Source organism: Paroedura picta, chromosome 3, assembly GCF_049243985.1.
Source record: "Paroedura picta isolate Pp20150507F chromosome 3, Ppicta_v3.0, whole genome shotgun sequence".
Taxonomy (NCBI): domain Eukaryota; kingdom Metazoa; phylum Chordata; class Lepidosauria; order Squamata; family Gekkonidae; genus Paroedura; species Paroedura picta.
Window position 1 is genome coordinate 35,607,060 of NC_135371.1, and position 23,498 is coordinate 35,630,557.

The window sequence follows — 23,498 nt, forward strand, 5'->3', positions numbered from 1 at the left end:
ACACTCTTCTGGAGTGAAATCATTCATTATGTTTAGAAGGGTGGCAGAAACCTCTTCAGTTATGTGGGAGATTAATAAACAGTCATTAACAACCAACCATGAATGAAAGTATAACCAACTGAGAAACTTCATTCCCCTCCATTAAATTCAGTAGAGGAGAGCCTACAATTTCAGGAAACTGCTAACAATACTGATGCAATTAGGTAAAGCAAATAGTACAGAAAAGGTTGAAAGTCAGATCTGGCAATAATTTATAACATATTAACTCCCAGTTATTAGTGGCTCTCAATCCAATACAAATGGTGTCAATTCTGTAGCAAAAAGAACTACAAATACAAGCAGCGGTATGTTTATCTGGTTTACAGATGGAAATCTCCTTATTTCTATTTTTCAAATTATGTGAGAAGATTGGACTCACCGTTTATTGTTTTGTCATTTAAAAAACCCCTACAGCCAAGCAATGGATTCACAGTGATTTTCAAAGTAACTTTTTAGGAGAGTTTAGCTCCCCTGGAGGGAATGGCAACTGGAGGGCAGTCTTTATGGAATAGGATCCCTGCTCAGCTCCCGCCCCTCCCTAAAATTTGCCCTTTCGGGGCTCCGCCCCCAAAGTTCCAGGAATCCCCCAGATCAGAGTTGGCAACCCTAGGCAGAATTAATACAGAGACACTGCTAGTACACAGGGCAAAACTCATTCAAGCAGCACATTTTTCACTCTCAGGCCTAGGATCATAACAAGCTGTCATATTCACTAACATGTCTGTTGATTTGTAGTTGGAACTGATCTGCTCTCTCAACTGCTTAGCTTAAAATACCTACTTTTTATAGTGTCCCAAGAAACAGCTTGCAGTTATCAAAACGTATGGTTAATTCAATAGATTTCTTCCCCCCCCCTTCTTTCAGTCATCTGGTAGATCTATAAGACTGGATAGGGATGAGCAATTCAATTTAATCTATCCCAAAAGTACCCAAATCAGCCTTGATTTGGGCATGAGTTGGCCGAATTGTCATTTCCCAATAAGTTTAAATGGCCAAATCGACCTTGCTTGAAATGCTGAATCATGATTCAGCATGATTCGAGCAAGTGGTCATTTAAACTTTAATTGGAAAGAGAAAGGTAGAAAAGTTCCTCCTTTTGTCTTTTAAGAGTGAATGAAAATTACAATCGATCTGACTTCAATGCCAGTTTTTTGTACCTATAGTAGTCTCCAGCTTTTCAAACTCATATCAGGGAGTCCATGGCATCAGATGGAAAAAATACACAACACTGAGCATATTTTCCAATTTAACTGGCCAAGTTCCCTACTAGCTAAGATATAAAAAGAAATCAATTACAACCGTTAAGGGATGAAAACAATTTTGTAGCACTCTTACTTATCTGATGAACCTGAACGCATCCCAGCAATTTCCAAATCTCTTATGATGTCTGAACTTGAGCTGAAAGGCAAAATGAGAATTACTTTAGACTGTCGAAAAGTGTCAGAAATTCCTATAAGAATGAAGCAGCCATGCTCCAGGCAAAAGGAAGCAGAAGAGAAAAGCACTATTCACTAGAACAAGAGTATCAAAGGGATGATCAGAAGACAGGCTTCAGGAGGCCCTTCCACCACAGGAAGAAGACAGTTTTTTGCAATTGCCCCCCTCCCTCTGCAGTAGAAGAGAAAATTGGACAAAGAGAAAAACAAGTGTAGCCAGAGAAGGATAGCCACTGCTTATACAGAACAGCTCTCCTCACTCTGGATAGAAACCCAAACATATGTTTAACCAAATCAGATTGGTAAGCCTACACAATTTCATACCTAGTAGTACAATCCTATGCATAGATATTCCAGTCTAAGCACACTGAAATCAATGGGACAGGAATATTTCCTTCCTGATCAATTGAAATACTGAGGCATATGATTTCCGGGTTAAAGATGGGCACAAACTGGAAAAAATAATGGGGATTGGTTCATTCTTTGTGACATGCCCCATTTGCAAACCATGGACCCATTTGCAAACCATGGACAAACTTTTAGCTGCCACGCAAACTAGTGTGTTAGAGATCTTGCAGGGAATCTTCAGATGATTCTCCTCTACTAGTCTTCCAGGTTCGGCGAAGATTGGATTTTTGGGGTTCATGTTACACTCCCACCCAGAAAAGTGCTTTCTATTAAGAGATTTCTTAAACGTACTTAATGGTTTCCTGTATCACTATTATAACTTTGCACAATGCACTAAATATTTTAGTAGTCTGATTCTCACAGCAAGTTATTTTTTAAAACACTAGGCACATGCATTCATACTAAAATTGCTGCAGTTACCCCGACAGACAAATCTAGAACTCTAAAAATGATTTTTTTCATTATGAAGCATACAGATAGGCCATATCTCCTTACACAAGAACTTGACTGTGATCCTACTGAATTTAATGCAGAGAAACAATTACTGTTTCTTATGACTGATGATAGTGTCCTGACTTCTCAAGTCATTAGTCTTCAGAATCGCTTTATGCTGTCTCCCCAAACCAATAAGACTCATATCCAAGCATCTCTCCATCTACCTAACACTGAGGATTTAGAGTGGAACATTGCCCTTCAGTCCTGCCTTCAAGGCAAAGACAGCAAAGAAAAGAGCAATTAAATTAGCTACATGGATTATTACCATCAAACGCTTTCAGAACTCCAAAGGAGGTCTGAATCTGTAAGAGGCTCTGAGGATCCCTGGGGGCCTGTTTCTTGGGGCTTCCTTCCAGTGCTTTCAGACAGGGCTTCTAACACGGAAGCTGAGTTTGGAATTTGTGCAAGAGCCGAAGAGGGATAAGCGGTACCGGTTTCTCAGCTGTTTGGGGTATGTCACTGTGAAAATCTACTTCTAATGTTTGGTGAGTGCACTAGAAATACATGGTCTTACTGGGAGGGGCTTTTGCTTCCATGAGGTAAATCAGCTACCTGCTACTGTCTGACTTCTGGAGGGGGGGGGGGGGGTTGAAGACAGTGCTCGCAGCTATAAAGAAGACTTCATTACAGGCATTCAGGATCCTTGGGGGCTTGCTTCTAGTGCAGTTGAACTTGGTTTGTAAAAGTAGGCTGAGCTTGGGAGTTCAGCAAGGGATGAAGAGGGAGAACAGGATCCAATCCCCTCTCATCCAAATTGCCTGAAAAAGGATATACAAGCTCCACAGCAGCAAGAAGGGTATTGCACTGCTGTACCCTTCTTGCTATAGAAAGCCACACAGATTCAGGTAAGCATCCTATTTCACTCTAGCACCTTTAGATACTTGAGAGACTTATGAAAATAGAAAGTCAACAGGGGAGTGGGGGCTAGCCAATGTTTTGAGGCTTATCTGCCCACTGGGTAGAAATTGTGGCCGTGTGCTTGATACATGGACCTCTTGGCTCTTAAGAAGCAGGTTTATTCCCTAGGGTTGTTAACTTGGAGAAGCTGGAAAACAGAGAGGTGCGTGTGGATTAGAGCTTCAGGAACCAACTACAACAGTTCCATTCCTCTGCTGACAGCTCTTCTGCTGTTGAGGAGAGTCTCAAAATTTGAGGGCACTAGGCTGAAGAGAATGGATGTGACCCCTTAGGAAGAGGTTGCATGGAGGGGGAGGTGGTAGCGGGTGATTTGATTATTAAGAATATAAAGATCTGTTACAGGTATTTTGACCACATGGTGACTTGCCTGCCTGGTCTGAAAGTCATGAATAGGATGACAGATGGTGCTGAGGAAGAGTCAGGTGTGCGTTGCCACCAGTGACACTGAGAAATGTACTCCTTTGGTCCTGGAGGAATACTTCAGTTTACTAGATAGAAAATAAAAGGCCAGGACCTCACACATGGCAGAATTGCTATTAGTTCCATGTACAGGGCAGCTACACAGGCACAGATCAGGGGTCACAACACAGAGGAATAAGAATAGTTGGTTCTTATATGCCCCTTTTCTCTACCTGAAGGAGGCTCAAAAACCGTTTATGCACTGGAGGTTTCATGCTGTGCTGCAGGCTGGAGTTTTAGTTGTGGCAGGTTGCCCCACCTCTGCCTGCACCCACATGGGGGAGCATTTGGCCTGGTGCACCTTATCCGCTCCCGATCTGTGCTCCTGCACAGGAGCTGGGGCAGTGAAGTTCCAAGTGCATAAACGGTCCAGGCGGCTTACAGTCACCTTCCCTTTCCTCTCCCCACAACAGACACCCTGTGAGTTGGGTGAGGCTGAGAGAGCCCTGATATCACTGCTTGGTCAGAACAGTTTTATCAGTGCCGTGGCGAGCCCAAGGTCACCCAGCTGGCGGCATGTTGGGGAGTGTAGAATCGAACCCGGCATGCCAGATTAGAAGTCCCCATTCCTAACCACTACACCAAACTGGCTCTCATGAGAAAGATATCAAGAGGAAAGTTGTGGATTACGTAGCTTTCAAAGGGGATTAGACAGATTCATGGAATATAGGTCTAATAGTGATTAATTGAAGAGAACCTCCACATGCACAGACAGTAAACCTCTGAATATCAGTGACAGGAGATAACATCAGTCCTCGGCTTCTCTGCTCTGTTGTTGGTGCTCCAGTGGAATTAGATGACCATTGGGTGAGACAGGCTGCTGGACCACTGGTCTGATACAGCAGGGCTCTTCTTATGTTTTTAATTAAGCAGTATTCCTTTGGACTGCCCTCCCTCACAAAACAGTACTCCAAAATGGTCCAGTCTAGGTAAATAGATCATGAGGTACAAAATGTTCAAGCTGAGGGATAATACGTATGAATGTTCTCAATTCCTTTCTCAACTCCTTTCTCAATTTTGAACCAATCAGTGATTCCATGTTCAGTTCTCACTGTTGCTTCTTGACCTCCATATAAGTTTCTCAAGAGACAAATAAGATGCTCTGGTATTCCCATCTCTTTAAGAACTTGCCACAATTTGTTGTGCTCCACACAATCAAAGGCTTTAGCATAGTCAATGAAGCAGAAGTAGATGTTCTTTTGGAACTCCCTAGCTTTCTCCATGATCCAGCGTATGTTGGCAATTTGATCTCTAGTTCCTCTGCCTCTTCGAAATCCTGCCTGTACTTCTGGAAATTCTCAGTCCACATATTGCTGGAGCCTAGCTTGTAAAATTTTGAGCATAACTTTGCTAGCCAGGGCTAGTACTGTTTTAATTCCCAATTTAAATGTTTGTTGAGATTTCAGATTTTTCTGCAAATCTGATGCCTTTCTCAGGACTATAGAAATGTCTGACCATGGCCCCAATTTCTGGATTTACGTATCCACTGATGGTCATATTGAGAAATAAATATAATGAATAAACAGTTTGATTAACTTTAATTTGCAGGCAGTGATCAAATGCATATGAGATGATTAGATCCACTTTTTAAAAAATGCTTCTGACACATTTATTTTATAAGAAAAATAATTCTTCTTTATCCCCCCCCCCCTTGTTGTCTGTACTAATGTGTGAACCTGAGGTTACGATTAGCATTTCACTTCTAATGATCCTCCCTGTGTGCAAACAATAATAATGATGTTTAGTTTAATCACATATACTGAACATAGCATAACATATTGCAGCAGTTAGAACTTGGGTTTGTGAGCAAACAAAGTAACAACGTATTTAGTTTTTTCCCCTTTGTCCCATGACATAATTTTAAATTGCTACTGTCCAGTAATTCAAAAGCTAATCCAGAACAGATAAAAGGTAGGAAATCATTTCATTCTTGAAAGAATTCCTTAATTCGCTGTGTCCTCCAACTCCCATTATGAAGGAGCATATATAAAACAGAGACCCGGAGATAATTGCTTCTTTTTTATTCCAACCTCAGTGCAAGGCAAAGAGGTTACTTAAGGTCTTCAGATGTTTCTGGGAAACAAATATTAAACCACGAAGGTAAAATGTCAGTTCCATTAAAAGTGACGTACTTGGATAGCTCCATTGGGAAGATAACAGCAGAGCATTGTGGGCATTGCTCATATGCACACTTTTGCCAACTACTGGCTGTGTTATTCAATGAATGGACAAGGGAAGGGGGAAGAAAAAGGAAGGATATAGCTGAATCTCCATCTCTAGGAATTCAAACTTGTTAATTTGCATTTCAGCTTGCAATATGCATGGCCCTCACTGTTTTTGCTACCTGGTCCCTAGGGCATGATATCCCGGCCTTCCCTTGGGTATTATAGTGAAGGAGAATCATATCAGATGCATGACCATTCTGAACAACCTGAAATGTTCACAAGAAAGCTAGACAGCTCGTCTGAGTTTATTACCGTGAGAACTATAGTAACTTAAAGTAGATTCTTTGCATACAAAGGAGCTTTTCAAACTTGTACTGATATGCTCCCTGGGGCGGGACCAGAGATATCACGTCCATGGCCATTTCCATCCCAAGGGTTGCGCCTGTAGATGTTCCCACATCAAAAATTTACTACTTGCCCCCTACCCCCAAAGTTATGGTTTAACTGTGAATATTCTGAGGAACGGATAACTTGAGTTGTTAGAGTAAAATATCTTGAGAGACTGAGAAAGGTGGCTTCCATATGTTTAAAATAAGAAAGTGAAGTTAATAAGTGAAAACTAAAAAAACAGACATGTGGCCATTTCTGCACTGGGAACTTCGCTGCCCCAGCTCCCATGAGGGGGAGCACAAATCCGGGGTGGATGAGGTACACTAGGCCAAATGCTTCCCTGTAGAGGAGCAGAAAGAGGCGGGGCAACCTGCCCGACTCAAACTCCAATCTGCAGCCCAGTGCAAAGCTTCTAGTGTGGACACAGATTACTTAAATTCTTCAGAAGACTACCATCACATCCTGAATCTGGCCCCCCTCCCTGTTTTGTGCCATGCTGATTTCATAACATGAGTATGTAAGTGGGAGTCAATGAAATTGTTTTATTTTAACTATCACAGCTTTATTCTATTGGCAAACCTCTAGAAGAAACAGAGATTACAAAACCAGGGCGCAGACTAATAAAAGGAATGAAGCAGAAAAAAACTGCTAACCTGTTTGGAACTTAGCTCCTCCCCACTGAGAGATCTGAATATCTATACGAGTAAAGAGTATCGCACAGAAGATGAAGCACTTATTGCACATTTAAATGAAGGTGGAATGAAAATTGGTAGAAAGAACATTATGACACAACATTAGTAGCAGAAAATAGTGAAGAAATAAAATAATAATAATAGAGTTGGCAGGGACCTCGTGGGTCATCTAGTCCAACATGAAACAGCTACTGTTGAAGGTTAAAGCAGTAAGTGTCAAAGCAATATTATAGCTAAACATCATGAAGGCAAACGTAATAACTACTAGGGAATTTCACAATTTTAAAGCTGATGATAAGGAAACTGAAATTGTTGAAGATTTTCTATTCCTTGGCTCCATCATCAACCAAACAGGAGACTGTACCCAAGAACTTAGAAGAAGATTGAAGCTGGGAAAGGCGGCCACAAGGGAGCTAAAAAAGATTCTTAAGTGTAAGGATGTTTCACTGAACAAAGTATGCCTCTGTATTCTCCATTACTATGTGTGCTTCTGAAAATTGGACCATGAAGAAAGCTAACATGAAGAAAGTTAATTCATTTAGAATATTGTATTAAAGAAGAGTTTTACAGAGAGTGGGTTCCAGATAAAATCAAGCCAGAACTCTTCCTAGAAGCTAACACCGCCGGTCTTCAGTTGAGGCCAGGGCAGTTAGATCTACCCCTTCCCCCGATTTGGCTAGATTCGAACATCAGCCTACTCCCCCTACCATCTCTCCTCTAAGGCACAGGGTATTGGGAAGCCGCTGACCAGGGGGGGAGGGGGTTAGTTTTCACCGCAGGGAAGGGAAAATCTTATTTTGCTTTATTGGAAGTTTTATTGTGACGGGTTTTACTGTGCTACCCACCACGAGCCATCTTGCCTGGGAATGATGAGCTATAAATTAAATATATTATTATGATCCCAGAACTTTTGCAGGTAGGCGCTTATAAGCCACTTGGACACTCCTTCGGGTAATAAAAAAACAGGGCACACACAAAAAAGCTCTTCTACTTCCATAGTGAGGCACTAGCATATCAAAGAGTTGTCATATTCTCACTTTTGACTGACTATCCAGCAGGATAAGGATTTTTCCCCAGCCTTTGTGCCACCACAAACACTACTCAATCCGTATAAATGTTGCCCTCTTCTCATCCGTGACAATAACAACTTTCTGATACCTGTCACTTTCATCCACCCCCTCATAGCTTTGTTTCTGACCTTTGCAGTAACTTTTCATGGAATAATGGATTTGCTGACACATTTAGGAGAGCTGAAACTGATGAGTACCTGGATTCATATGTCAAGTTTTGGGGTTTTTACTTGGTTCTTCACTGCTGGTCTCAACCACAGCATAGGTTGCAAAAATATTCTGGATGCAGTGGTAAAATATATAATTTCTTTTAAAATAGGAGGTAAGGATTAAAAATCTGTATCCTGAAGGAAAGAACCATTCTTTTTGGTAGAAGGACCAATTATGGTGACTTTAAGGATACCATTTATTGGCTCTGAGTCAATTCTTAATGACTGGTTTAAATAATCAACTTCTAGCTATTTGAAACAGCTACTTATGATTCTCTTATATCCTCTAATCCCTTACATAGTGTTCTTATTTAAACCTGAAAAACTGTAACAACTTTCTGGAGGCAGCTATGTAAAAGAATCCTTTTTTATTTTATTTCTCAATATGAAGGAAATGGGCCCACCCAATAAGTTAATGGTTGGCCAGAATTTAAACAGGCTTCTCAGGCAATAATCTCAAATTCTACTCCTGGCTTTCTCAACCAGGTTTTCCTGAAACCCTAAGGTTTCATGATGGCCTTGGAGGGGTTTCCTGAATGGTGGGAGAAAATGAATTTTTAATATTTTTTTAATTCATTAAATATTTATTGGGTATGATTCCGTGCTCTTCCTCATGCAGCCAGCAAGGTGATCTTGAGCTCACCACAACACTGATAAAGCTGATCTTGTGGGATTAAGGATCGTGGCGACAACTGTGCCATATGATCGCCATGAGTCAGACATGACTGTATGGCTGATGACAACAACAACAAATGATTACTGAACTCCCCAGGACTGACATAATTCCATAACTCTCATCAACCCACTGCCAGGTAAGGAACAGAGAGATCTCTCTTGGTGCTACTAAAAAGTTGTCAGTAAAACAAGATGTAAACAGGATGTATACTGTAAAATTTAAGAAAGCTTGATGCCTTGGCAGATGTTTATCAAGACATATAGCAATTCTGGGAAAAAGCTAATTAAGTTTGTAATTGAGTACTAGTTTAATACAGCAGGAGTAACAGTACTGATGTTTTCTATGAATGAGTTAGATTCAAATGAGTAGCCATGTCAGTCTAAAGTAGCACAATAAAATCAGAGTCCAGTAGCACCTTTAAGACCAACAAAGATTTATTCAAGACGTGAGCTTTCGAGTGCAAGCACTCTTCCTCAGACTATGAACTGATCATCATGACAGTGGGAATATATAAGCAAAAGTTATATTCCCAGTGTCATGATGGTCAGCTTGCACTCGAAAGCTCACGCCTTGAATAAATCTTTGTTGGTCTTAAAGGTACTACTGGACTCTGATTCTATGAATGAGTATAAATCTGAGATGACTCTGTTCAAACAATTTGAAATTATCCACAGGACTCAAAATTAAAAAGAAATACCAAAGTACTATACATAAATTTCGTAAGTAACTCTTTTGTATATTTGGACCTACCGGGGGGGGGGGGGGGGAGAGGCACATCCAGACTAGGATACTCCTGGAGATTCAGGGATGGAGCCATGGAAGGATAGGGATCACAGTGGGATGCAATGCTATAGAGCAGGGGTAGTCAACCTGTGGTCCTCCAGATGTTCATGGACTACAATTCCCATGAGCTCCTGCCAGCAAACACTGGCAGGGGCTCATGGGAATTGTAGTACATGGACATCTGGAGGACCACAGGTTGACTACCCCTGCTATAGAGTGCACCCTTCAAAGCATCTATTTTTTCCAGGAAATAGTCTGGAGATGAGCTGTAATTCTGGAAATCCCTAAGTCTCACTTGGAGACTGGCATCCCTAGGTTCTACTGAAAGTAACATCAGGGAATCAATTTTATCAGGTCCCTGACAGGAGGAGAGCTTTGGCAGTTTTATGGCTTGCAATGTTTTATGTTTGGCAAGTTTTATGGCTCCCCTGAGCCTCCGGGGAGGGCGGTATATAAATATAATAAATAATAAATAAATAGATGTCATATTCTATGAAACACTGACAAAATAAAGAAATCTTAAAGATTGATGACTAAGGAAGACATAAATTATAGAACTGTCACTGAAAAAGATTAAGCAGATTCAGTGAGATTGTATATCCCCAAAAGTATTTGAAAACACTAATGATTGCACTATATACAAATTTTATTAACACCCATGTTTTGGCTGTTCAGAATGGCAATTCCAGCACAATTATGATAAAATTGTCCTAGCTAGCTGCAAACATCAAGGTGTAAATACTACTCTCTGTATCTTCTTAGCTCCTCTGTATCTTCTTAGCTCCTATTCAGAACTGGATCTCAGTGAAGATTAAGAAGTTTTGGATTACAAATCAATAAGCACTCTAGAGCAACTCATAAATTCAGTATACTTCCAAATGCCAAGTTATTTGTCCATTCCCTTTTTACTTATGCAATCCCATTTTACTTCCATTTGCTTCCACTGTGAAGAAGAGCACGTTTTTATATCTCGTATTACTCTGTCCTAAGAAAACCATCATTTTTGAGTTCAGGTCTATTAAAACATTTTTAAAACTATTTCTAAAAAATCCTGGATCCCAATACAGCATTCAGAAATGGGCTATTTCAAAAATCCCATATTCTGGGGGGTCCAGTTAAAAAAAAAAACAGCCCAATTCAGGTGCTAGCTTCTCTTCTCTTGCAGCCTGCTTTAAACTGTGTTAAAGTCGAAGCCAGCCACAGGAACTGTGTGCCTGGGAAATTCCCTCCCCTCCAAGAAAACTCCAATACATTTGGAAAAACTGAAATATACCTTGAAAATACTGATAAGCTATCTTTCAGGGATAATTTTGGTTCAGGTAGAACATACACCCCTAGTCCCAAGTATTTCCAATAAAGGGATTTAAAGTAGCAGAGTTGGGAAATATCATGTTTTGTTGTAAACTGGACATGAAGGAGACACCACTAAACTAAGTGAGGTCAATCACCTTTTATATAAGGCCACTTATTGTGGTCTAGTGTGGGCAAACAAAGAAAAACTTAATCCAGGTAAGAAAGAAGCAGTGTTGGTGAGTGATAGAAGCTTGACCTAGGTGTAGCCATACAACTTTTTAAGAAAGAGGATCTATTCCCAACACAAGAATCAGACAGACCATAAATACTGCATTCATGAAGCCTAAATCCTGCCTAAGGAGTAGCTAATGCATTTTCTAAAAAGCTCCCCCACTTGGGTCTGTGTCACTGAATTTGGATTTACCTCACAGGACAATATCATTCTACCAGCTGCAAGCGTTCCCAAACCCATTTTAAATGTCTAAGGCAGGGGTAGTCAAACTGCGGCCCTCCAGATGTCCATGGACTACAATTCCCATGAGCCCCTGCCAGCATTTGCTGGCAGGGGCTCCTGGGAATTGTAGTCCATGGATATCTGGAGGGCCGCAGTTTGACTACCCCTGGTCTAAGGAGTATATTCCACAATGGCCTCAATTCTGTATTTCCTCAGTTAAGTGAGCCCCCATGTGCCTGTCTACCCAAACAAGTAACTATCTAAAATTCCACATTTATTTTACAAAAAAAGGGAGGACCTTCACAAACAATTAATTTGGATTTTAATAATAATAATAATAGAAATGGATTTTTAAAAAATTATTATTATCCCATCCTTCACAGGTCAGCAAGTGACAAACAACTTTAGAACAATCGTATGAATTTAATAATTAAATCAAGTGGTTCGCCTCTTCCTAATAATAATTCCAAAACCTTTCTTTTGTAATTATGTTTATTGAGTTTTACAGAAAAAGAAGAGAAAAGCAGAGATTCAAATTAGTAATGATACATATTTTCCACCCACAAAATATTAACTAATTAAAAAACAGGATTAACAAATATCTCTCTAAATCAATCTAGATAGGTCAACTGTTATTTCATTTCATATATGTATCCTAAAAAAGCAGCTGCAACGTTCTGAAAATTCTTCAGGAGGATGGTGAATTGTTGCAAATTCTCCCATTATGTTTAGCCACATATCAATTCCAGGCAGTACTTGTTGCTTCCCTTTTTGGACCACAATACGTCTAACTGTCGATCCAAAACCTTTCTGAGGTTGGTCAGGGCTTGGAGGGGCTTATATTGGTGGATGTGTTCTCAGACAGGGAGTCTAGTATCATAAAGTGAGTTTAGCTTTTTTTAAATAAAAAAATTACTTGGTTTAAAAGGAAATCTAAACCCTTCAAGGTTATTGAAGTCTAATACGCTGGCTTAATATTGAACCGTGACCATCTGTCAAGTACAATGGCTACACTCAGATGCCATAACTGCAAGAAACTCTGGTTATTTACTAAATCACTTGTGCGTAAACTTTCTGATTGTCATATTTCTGTTTTTTATACCCTGCTTTTCACTACCCAGGGGAGTCTCAAAGCAGCTTACAATCGCCTTCCCTTCCTCTCCCCACAAGGCATCCTGTGAGGTAAGTGGGGCTGAGAGAGCTCTGATACCTGTGTGAGAACAGCTCTAACAGGACTTTAACAGGGCTGGGACTGACTCAAGGTCTCACTTCCAAATAAGCATGCATGGGATTTCAACCCTGATCATAAACAGTGCAATTCTGTGAGCTGAAAATCAGCAGACTCAGACTGGAGTTAAATCCATACAGGACTGCACTGGAAGTCATCTTGCTTAGTATCTTTGAATGTGCTTGGTCAACCAACTAGAATCAGTCTCTTGTCTCAAAACAGGTAGAACTTGACAAAGGAAGAGGCATGTGGCCTTTATGACACAGCAACTATGTATGCTTGTTCAGAAAATACACACATTTCAAAATAGGGAAAGATTTTTTTTTTTGGTTAATCCATTATTTGAACTGTGGCCTAGACCTTGCAGATTGCCTGTGTAACTCATAAAGCAGCACTGGTGCACTTCTGAGAGCTCTGATAGAAACACGTCAGTCCATGCAAAGAACAGCTAACCCTTTAAAGCTGAGCAAAGAATACTGGGAATCACAGGGAAATTCCCTTGATGTTTAATGAGACATTAAACTAAATGAGACATACTACTAAAAAAAGAAAAAAGAAACCCTCTCCATTTATGTAGCTGCATTAGCACAATTTGTACATGCAGCTGTCTACTGTATTCATCCCAGAAAGCTATCAGCATCCCTTAAATTAGGGCTGATCTTATAGGATGGTTGATAGGATAAAACAGGAAAAAATCCCATGTGCACCACCTTGAATTTTTTGGAAGGGATATCACGTTCCAAATGGCATAAACAAGCCAACAAATAATGCCGCCGGCTGTCTCATCAAGATTTAATACCACTAGCTGGATCATCAGTGGGTAAGTGGCCATGGTGCCCAAGTGACTTCATTGCTGCAAAAATGACTTCAGCAGGCTAATTAAGTGGTCACATTTTACCGCACATGCCACGTTGGCACTACAACTACTACCCACAAATGACAGCTTTTCCTTATTGTATTCATATGCCATCTTTTTTCCTTATTAATAGGTGTGTTAAGCACAAAGCACCCGAAACAGCGAAAACTGGACATACTTGGTAGTCTGGATAAAGTGGAATACTGTATCCTTCTCAATTAATTCACTGATTTAACTGCCAATGCCTCCCAGCATCCACCCTGCAAAAGTACAATGGAATTACCATTTAGATAATAAATTAGAGATAAATAGGTATACTGTTTAGGTCAGGTCTTGCTGAATATTGTTAAGTTTTGTTCCAATGGGAAAAACTGCTGTGATGAAGAATGTTCAATAGAAATATCTGGAAGGAGCATGGGATTGCGTAAGTGAGAAGATAGAGTAAAATAACTGGGTACTTGGAAGAATTCATTTGCAAAATGTTGTTATGTTTTCCGAACTCATTGGAGTAGATTTCAAACACTGGGGTATCCGTGAAACCTTTTTAAAGAAACACAGGGCTGCAGCAAGAATGAGAAGGCGACAAAGATCTTTTCATGAGAGGCACTCCTGTTGTCTGGATTCAGGCCATTGTTTTACTTGGTAACTATCATGCCATGTAATGGAATGCTAAGGGCAATGACCAACCAATTCTGTGCACACTAACTCAGAAGCTAAGCACTGCTTTAGGCTGAAGCTCCATTGAGCAGGGGGGTTGGACTAGATGGCCTATATGGCATCTTCCAAAGATATAATCCTATGACTGTATGATTTCTGTTTCTTCCATCAAGTTTCTCAGAGTCAAAAGGTACTATTAGGAGGAGGACACAGGATGGAAGATCAGTGATCCTTGCACAAAGTTATTTGCTGCAATGTACTGGCTCCATCCCTCCAGCTGCATACATAAATAATATGATCAACAAAATGAGACATCACTGCAAGGATTCCATTTTGCCCCTGAATAGCCTGTGTGCGTGATTTTTCAGGTACATTCATAGAAGTAGGATTTTCTTCACACTCACAGCAAACATCAAAAATTGTAGTGACAGTGGTATATTATGCTGGCAATGCTGGGAGTAACTTTCTGGAAACCAGAGATACTGAAACAATGGGAAACATCTGTTCCCTAAAGCATGCTGCAAAGTTACATTTTCAAAAGCTGTTTTCTCAGAACGAAAGAAGCACTGCCAAGCTCCCCTTCAAATTATTGTACATACTTTACATTCCCATGTACCTATCTGCTTAATTGTTTTTGTATTCAGAATAAAAATAAGAAGAGTCAAATCAAGGTCACCTTCAAAGCATGAATGAACTAATCAGATGCACATGAGGGTTCTTGCTGAAGTTGCCAGCAAAGAGTTGAGCAATGTGAAAACATGAGAAGCACGCAAACATTAAACACCAAAGATTTTCAACTAACAAATCCATATTTTAGCACCATGTCATGTTATCAGGATTCTTGTTCCAAACATGTACACACACAAAGCTGCCATACTGAGATCTATCTAGGTCAGGGGTAGTCAAACTGCGGCCCTCCAGATGTCCATGGACTACAATTCCCAGGAGCCCCCTGCCAGCGAATGCATTCGCTGGCAGGGGGCTCCTGGGAATTGTAGTCCATGGACATCTGGAGGGCCGCAGTTTGACTACCCCTGATCTAGGTCATGGTACTGTCTACTCCGACTAGTGGTGGCTCTCCAGGGTCCCAAGCAAAGTTCTTTTAAATCACCTACCACTTGATTCTTTTAACTGGAGAAGCTGGGTGCAAAGTAGTGCTCTAGTATTTCTGTTTCAGAGGAATGGGCCCCTTTGTCAAGCAACTTGTATGAGCAATTTTAAAGCAGTGAGCCATCTTGGGAGAGGAGCAGGATTCTGTGCCAGATTCTGTGAACCTGTTTCCAAACAATCCTGCATTCAGAGTAAAGATGATTTTTCAACACCTTAAATTCACTACCACACATATGAATCTAAAGTCCTGCCAAACTAATTCAATGGCTTTACATCTGGTTTTGAATCATGCCCATTCCCCTGGCTGTTTAAGGGTGGAAACCCACCTACTAACCGCAAGCCCCACTGGGCCAGCGCCTTGCCCACTTCACTGAAACATGACGCAAACGCCACATTGGGGAACTTGGTTCAGAATAACCACAGGTGACAAGAAAAACATTTATCAGCTTCCTTTCTCCCTTGCAGAACACAAGGCAGTTTATAATACAATTGTGTTTGTATAAACAGTACAATATAAAACAAAAAATATGAAATCAAAATTTCATTAAAAAAAATTCCAAATAGGATTGCCATAAACCAGTGGTCCCCAACCTTTTTATCACCGGGGACCACTCAACGCCTTTTACTGAGGCCCGGTGGGGGGGGGGGTAGTTTACTCCTCTATTCTCAACCACTGCCCTAACGCTCTCTGATTGCTATGGTAATGTTTAAACATCCCTTCAAAATAAGATACAGACACGTCACAACAATGAAGTGTGTTGTAAAGAGCCGGGGGGGATGAAGTAAAGGGCCGGGGGGGGGGGAGAAGGCATCCTTCGGGGCCCACCTCCAATTAGTCGAGGACCACATGTGGTCCGCAGCCCACAGGTTGGGGATCGCTACCATAAACTAAAACCAAAAATGGTCAAATACAGTCCTAAATTAAAATATAGGGAACACCAGTCAAAGCAAATAAATAGCACTGTCTTAAGCTGCCTCCTAAAGACTGACAGTGGGGGGGCCAGGAGCACTTCCCCAGGAAGCTAGTTCCATAACCCTCTAGAAGAGCTTCACTGATTGGTGGGACAGTCAGAAGTGCCTCTCCTTTAGTTGTTAATTCTAACAGTCCTTCAGTTACTGCGGTCACAAGCCATGTCAGGTTTTAAGTGGATCAGCAACCAGTGTAATTGCTGTACTATTAGGGTCATGTGCTCCTGGTAGCTGGTCCCAACCAGAAGTCCAGCCTCAGCCTTCTGCACTAGCTGCAACTTCCAACCACTCTTCAAAAATAGCCCCAAACAGAGCACATAGCAATAGTCCAGTTTAGATGCAACTAAAGCATGGATCACTGCAGTTAGATCCGAAACTGTGGAAGCTGACACACTCATCAAAGCTGGGCAAAAAGACTCTGAACCACTAGAGACACCTGGTTCTCTAGGGTAACCACAAGGTCAAACCACATTCCCAAGCTGCAAATATGGCTGCTCAAGGAAATATAAACCCATCCAAGACAGGACCTCAAGTCCCTGGTCATTGTGTCTACTAACCCATAGAATCTCTGCCTTGTCTGGATTATGTTTTTTCCCCACAACAACCCTGTAAAGACAAATTAGACTGAGAGATTGGTCAAAAACTTTTGTTCCCACATCCTAGGAGGCCAAACACAAAAGAAGAAGAGGGACTTTATGAAAACCAACCTGTTTGAAGATTCGGAGGAATGGGAGGAAGATGGAACAATTGATCCTTTGACTTGACATAAATGAAGAGATGGGCTTCTTGTACAATCCAGAGCTTCCTTCTTGACTGCCTCATCTGTAAGGAAGGCCCAGTCTGGATGTTCTGCAGCACTCTGCTTTTCTCCTGGCAGAAGCAGCAAAGCTCAAAAGTAAATTGGCTTAACTATGTTTCTAAGGATTTGTATTGACATATTATGTGTTCTCTTCAGTAAACAAACCAAAACACTGACTAACACATGTTGTACTGCTGTATTCCTAAAATGCTGATAAACAGTTCAGTAAACCCAGAAAACCTATGTATTATAAATTAAAATTAGTTGGATAATTAGGAAGCCAAGGACTCTTTCACCAAGTAAAATGTCTAATATGACAAAGAGAGATAACCATTGCAAGATGAGCTGAAGGGAATATCCTTTTACTCTTGGACACTGTTCAAGCTTACTTTGGCATTAAGGGCTGTGCAAGATATCAACAATGAGATTCAAAAAGCATTTTGGTATTTCCATTTATTTTTTATTCATGAAAGCTTTGGAAAAGGAAATAAGAGCCATTGACAAGTCAAAAAAAGTAATCTTGTTAACTTGAGAAGAGATGAAATTGAGACGATTTAAGTGAAGCTGGTTAGCACCATCAAAGTACAAAGTCCTCCAGAGGAGCAGTCAAAATCCTATCTAAAAAATCTGTGAAGTTGCTCTACCCTACATCAGACCTACAGATCTCTCACGGTCAGTATTGCCTACTCTGACTAATACTGACTCCCCCGGGTTTCAGGTAGAGTACCTTAGTACCACTGGCTATCCTCTTTAATTAGAGATGCTGGGAATAAGAACTGGCACCACCTGCATATAGAACAGATAACATATTACAGAGCCACAGCCATGAGATATACCAATACTTAGAACTAGGCTAGTCTTTCCTTATGTGACAATGATATCTGGACAAAGCACTGGACACAGAAAGAGAAAACACGCATGCCTGTCAAATAGGCTGTTCACATTCATAACCCCTAGCTTCCACAGTCTAAGAGTTCTTCTACAAGTCAGACTGTAATATAAGATGAGGAGAATTACCTCCACCCTATTCTCCCATCTTGGCCACATACACATATTAGGCATCATAAGAAGTACATATATCAGGAATTGTCATGCCTGAGAAATGTCAGAGCAGCACTCAAGATGCCAAAGGAGGACAAGTAAGAATTTTTTAAAAGTCCACGTTCTCATTGGGACTTCCATGGGGTGCCCACATTTTGGAATTGGGTTCATATAGGCAAGCTTTCTGGCAAAATAAGTCACTTACTTGAGTCAAGCTTAAGTTCACCCAACAGCAGTAGGCTGTGCTCATTTTCAACCATGAGAGAAATGAAATCTGTGCAATGCTTCCTGGATTGCCTGAATCATGTCGCTCTTTCTTCAGTTATTGAATTGACTCTTTCCCTTCCAAAGCAAGCATTTGCTTCTCAGTCCAGGTGCAGGGAAATTATGTGCAAGTCAGTCAACTTATTAGAAACATCCCTGCAAAGTCCAGATTTCTATGCTATGATTCAACTATGGCATGGGCAGTGTAGGATTATGAGGCACATGTTGTTGATTATGATAAGGAATTGGCAAAGAAACATGCTAGCCAAGAAGAAAGCCAGCACAAAGACCAGAAGCGAGAATTGATTAGACTATTTTGTAAGAAAGGAGAAGTACTAAGTTTTTTTGCTGTCTATAAACTGGAATTTAAGTCATTAAATCTACAGGAGCCCAAACAATTGTTGGAGGTAAAATAACCAATTGTGGTAGTTTTGTTTGGTCTATAATTTATTATATACCGGGATGCAGGAGAGGCTACTCAGACAAGCAACTATGCTTGATGTTTTGAAAATTTGATGGTAGAAAGGCACTGTGAATAATCATAAGAACGAGTAAAGACTCAATGTGTATTAATGTCTGACTGCTCCTCCGTAGCACATAATGATCACGAGATATCACAATGTCTGAAGGAATCGCTGGGAAAGTTTGTGTGGAATCAGCATCCAGGCTTAAATCCTTCAAGTACTAAATATTTCAGGACCTAGTCAGGTAAAGCAACCTGAAAGCAGAAATGCTTGGCCCATTCAAGGTCAAGTAACATGATCTGGTTTGAGCAAGTGATTGCACATACTCAGATTAGAAGGAGAGAGGATTTTCATGAAACATCATTAATGGTATATAATTCTACTGAAGGAAACTCATGTACACACTAATCTAATGACTTTAGGTTCAAAGACCTTACAGATCCTGTCCATATTAGATATACATGGTGAAAATGGACTTAGAAGTAAAATTCTGAGCAGATTTACATCCTTCTAAGACCCCCTGGCATCAGCTGACTTCCACAAGCATAACACTTTAGGAAACAGAAACTGAGGTGCAGCATCATTTTTTACCCATGAAATTATATTTCACCAATAAAATTATATGCATAAGCATTCTGCAGTAATTAGGAATAATGAACAACACATACCAATCTCTAAAGGTGGTTTTTCAACTGCCACTTCTTTCGGTTCTTCCTCTTCTGTTCTGGTTTTATTTGCTTTTTTCTTCCGCTTATTCATTTGATCAATTAGGAGCTGAAATTCAGCCTTGTGTTTCTTTCCTAAAACACAGAATGACATGAAGGGCCGGTTTATCCATGTAGCACCTGAAATGGCCCCTGTGCTTCCAGGGACCCAGTGCAGTGCCTCCCCCCCCCCCCTTGGATCAAAGCCGTAGCCTCTCCCTCCTTTTCCCTCTTTAAAGACATTCAGAGTGACACCCCTTTCCATTGTGGGAGATCCCTCTGCCCCCAGTCCAGCTGTTCCCACCACACCTGTATCCTTAAACCACTCCTGTACATAACCAGCAAAATGCATGCCACCATAATGAAAGCGTGAAGAGCTGAAAAGCAGCACAATGCCCATCCTTATTATTGGGCATATTCTTATTGTGGTAACATTTCCACTTAAAGTGATTTGCTGTAATTCATCCATGTAAGTTAACATTCCCAGTTTCAAGGTGGAAAGCACCTAGAGAGTTCACAATGGAACAGGAATTTGAACCCTCACAATTCAAGTACTAGATCTGACCAGCTGTGTTGCATATTTTATGTGTTTATGTTATTTATGGCTCACCTTTTTCACTGACACTCAAGATGGATTACATAACGTAAGTCAGTAGAATCAATAATATGAGGAGCTCTCTAATATACGTGATAGAACTAAATCGCAAAAATCTCAAACAAGGTATAAGTACCAAATATTAAATTAAGCATTAAACAATGCTTAAGTAGAAATATAATATAGTGGGAAAGTTAAAATCATATACAGCAACTGATAATATATATTAGGTGTATAGTCCACGTCCCTTTCTCTCTGTTGAAACATCTTTCGGAATCATTGTAATAATACAGGCCTGTTCCTGTACACAAATATCATCCTGAACAGTTCTGTTTTACACTGTTTATGGAAAGCCAAAATTATGGAAGCTTTCCTGACCTCCTCAGGCAGGCCATTCCATAGGGTGAGGTTTTCAAGTTCTGATAACAACCAAGCTACTCCATTGGGGAGAGGGATGGAGTAGTCATTAAATAAATATATTTATGATAATGAAGAGCTGTTTCTTTGTTCCCCACTATTTACTACCCAAAGGAGTCTCAGAACAGTTTACAATCACTTTCCCTTCTTCTCCCCACAACGGACAGCCTGTGAGAAAGATCTGAGAGAACTGTGACTGGCCCAAGCTGACTACATGTGGAGGGGTGGGGAATCAAGCCCGGTTCTCCAGATCAGAGGCCACTGTTCTTAACCAAGATGTGGCATTCTACACCAACTAAAGTTTCTGAGTCGATTTTGAGGGAAGATTATAAGGCTATCTTACAGTTCTCTACTCTTGATGTTACTATGGCATCCATTCAGGCAGAAAGATCAGTTGAATCAAGGTTGAAGGCCATCCTCCAGAATACACTGAATTGGAAGAAAGTGTTTTTTGTGGATGCATTGATTTGCTCTATAATGTTGGGTCTAGACTCCTGACCAACTCATCAAAGGTCTGCTGAACTCCAACTAAAGTGGAGAGCATGAGGTCATTATAGATCTAGCATCAACATCGCTTGGGATGCTTCACATATTAGAGAGGAAGTGGCTAGTCTTGCCTAGTGGTAGCCATCTTTGAAAATCCCCACCCCCATATCTACCAGGTCCCATCTGCATTGAAACAGCACAGTTATTAACTGCCTTAGGTACAAATTTCCATCAGAAACATTATGAAACCACTCACACGTGGCATGTCGTCTTTCACAGAGAAACCATAAAGTAGTCTCTGGTTAATTTCTTGATAGAGTAAGGTAATAGTAGTCCAAAAGTATTTTGGTCATTATTAGCATTGTTCCCAGGAATAAAGCTGGTATCTCTCTTCTTCTCCAGTGCTGGTTGAGCTTCTTTTCATTGATACACACAATGGCTGGCTTCAGGCTAACAGCCAGAGTACAAGAGCCTTTGTCGCCTTTTAGGACACACCAAGAGTGCTCAACCAAACAAATACAAAATCGATGTGTGTGGGCCAGGAGTTTCATACTGGGGAACAGCATCGATATAATGGGTACAGCTAGACATAGATATGCAGACTTGACCACAGCTGATCTGAATCCAGCTGCCACAGCACAGCAACCAAAGCTGTTACTGCGGAAGGATCTCCATGCAAAGGCCGTAACATTTCAAAATATCTCTTGCACACCAGCATACGACAACTCTGACAGAAGCCTCACTGCATAAAGACTTGGCAAGCATAAGGATTAGAGCATTAGCTAAGTAACTTGATAGTGTCATGACTACTCAGACAGCGAGCGGGGGTCAGTGGCCTATAAATCAACTCTCAAGTCTAGTCAAGTTAAGGACAGAAACAGGTCAATGTTCCATTGTCTTCCTTCCTGCCAAGCAGTATCAATCAGACTTGTAAACAGCTTCTTGCAAGCACTAATAAGCTTCCAGCAGGGCAGTAAATATTTTTACTCCACATCTGGGAAGTGTAAAGTATTGAATTTTGCTCCCAACTCACCATACATATATCTTCTAGTGATAAGCAAAAAATGATATTGAGGGGGCAGGGGGGAGAGAAGAGAACATGTCACATGATCACCACTCTGGCACATGCTATTTGTCAGACCAATCTGTTTTCCTTTTTTGACCAAGTGACAGGTTTGCTGGATCGTGGAAATTCGGTTGATGTCGTTTACTTGGATTTTAGTAAAGCTTTTGATAAGGTTCCTCATGATGTTCTGATGGATAAATTGAAGGACTGCAATCTGGATTTTCAGATAGTTAGGTGGATAGGAAATTAGTTAGAGAACGGCACTCAAAGAGTTGTTGTCAATGGTGTTTCATCAGACTGGAGGGAGGTGAGTAGCGGGGTACCTCAGGGCTCGGGGCTCGGTCCGGTACTTTTTAACATATTTATTAATGATCTAGATGAGGGGGTGGAAGGACTACTCATCAAGTTTGCAGACGACACCAAATTGGGAGGACTGGCAAATACTCCAGAAGATAGAGACAGAGTTCAACGAGATCTGAACACAATGGGAAAATGGGAAAATGAGAACAAGATACAATTTAATAAAGATAAGTGTAAAGTTCTGCATCTGGGTCAGAAAAATGAAAAGCATGCCTACTGGATGGGGGATACACTTCTAGGTAACACTGTGTGAACGAGACCTTGGGGTACTTGTGGATTGTAAACTAAACATGAGCAGGCAGTGTGATGCAGCGGTAAAAAAGGCAAATGCCATTTTGGGCTGTATCAACAGGGGCATCACATCAAAATCACAAGATGTCATAGTCCCATTGTATACGGCACTGGTCAGACCACACCTGGAGTACTGTGTGCAGTTCTGGAGGCCTCACTTCAAGAAGGACGTAGATAAAATTGAAAGGGTACAGAGGACAGTGACGAGGATGATCTGGGGCCAAGGAAATGAAGATAGGTTGAGGGACTTGGGAATGTTCAGCCTGGAGAAAAGGAGGTTGAGAGGGGACATGATAGCCCTCTTTAAGTATTTGAAAGGTTGTCATTTGGAGGAGGGCAGGATGCTGTTCCCATTGGCTGCAGAGGAAAGGACATGCAGAAATGGGTTTAAACTACAAGTACAACGATATAGGCTAGATATCAGGAAAAAAAATTTCACAGTCAGAGTAGTTCAGCAGTGGAATAGGCTGCCTAAGGAGGTGGTGAGCTCCCCTCACTGGCAGTCTTCAAGCAAAGGCTGGATACACACTTTTCTTGGATGCTTTAGGATGCTTAGGGCTGATCCTGCGTTGAGCAGGGGGTTGGACTAGATGGCCTATATGGCCCCTTCCAATTCTATGATTCTATGATTCTATTGGCAGGGCCTTATGGGAATTGTAGTTCATGGACACAGAGTCCTAAACAAGACATTTCTGTGGGGCACA

The 23,498-nt window shown here is 41.0% G+C and overlaps 1 protein-coding gene across 5 annotated transcripts in view; it reads right to left on the reverse strand.

The window, feature by feature from the left end:
* The window catches only part of RAD18 (RAD18 E3 ubiquitin protein ligase), a 124,702-nt gene that overhangs the window by 32,611 nt on the left and 68,593 nt on the right, over window positions 1–23,498 (reverse strand). For 4 of the 5 annotated variants that reach the window (XM_077325272.1, XM_077325270.1, XM_077325269.1 and 1 more), the window contains 3 exons: window positions 19,544–19,675; window positions 17,015–17,177; window positions 1,375–1,437 (listed from right to left, as the gene is read on the reverse strand). In XM_077325272.1, the coding sequence (XP_077181387.1) occupies window positions 1,375–1,437; window positions 17,015–17,177; window positions 19,544–19,675 (358 nt within the window). The remainder of the gene's footprint in view (window positions 1–1,374; window positions 1,438–17,014; window positions 17,178–19,543; window positions 19,676–23,498) is intronic. The other variant, XM_077325271.1, reaches the window with a different exon arrangement.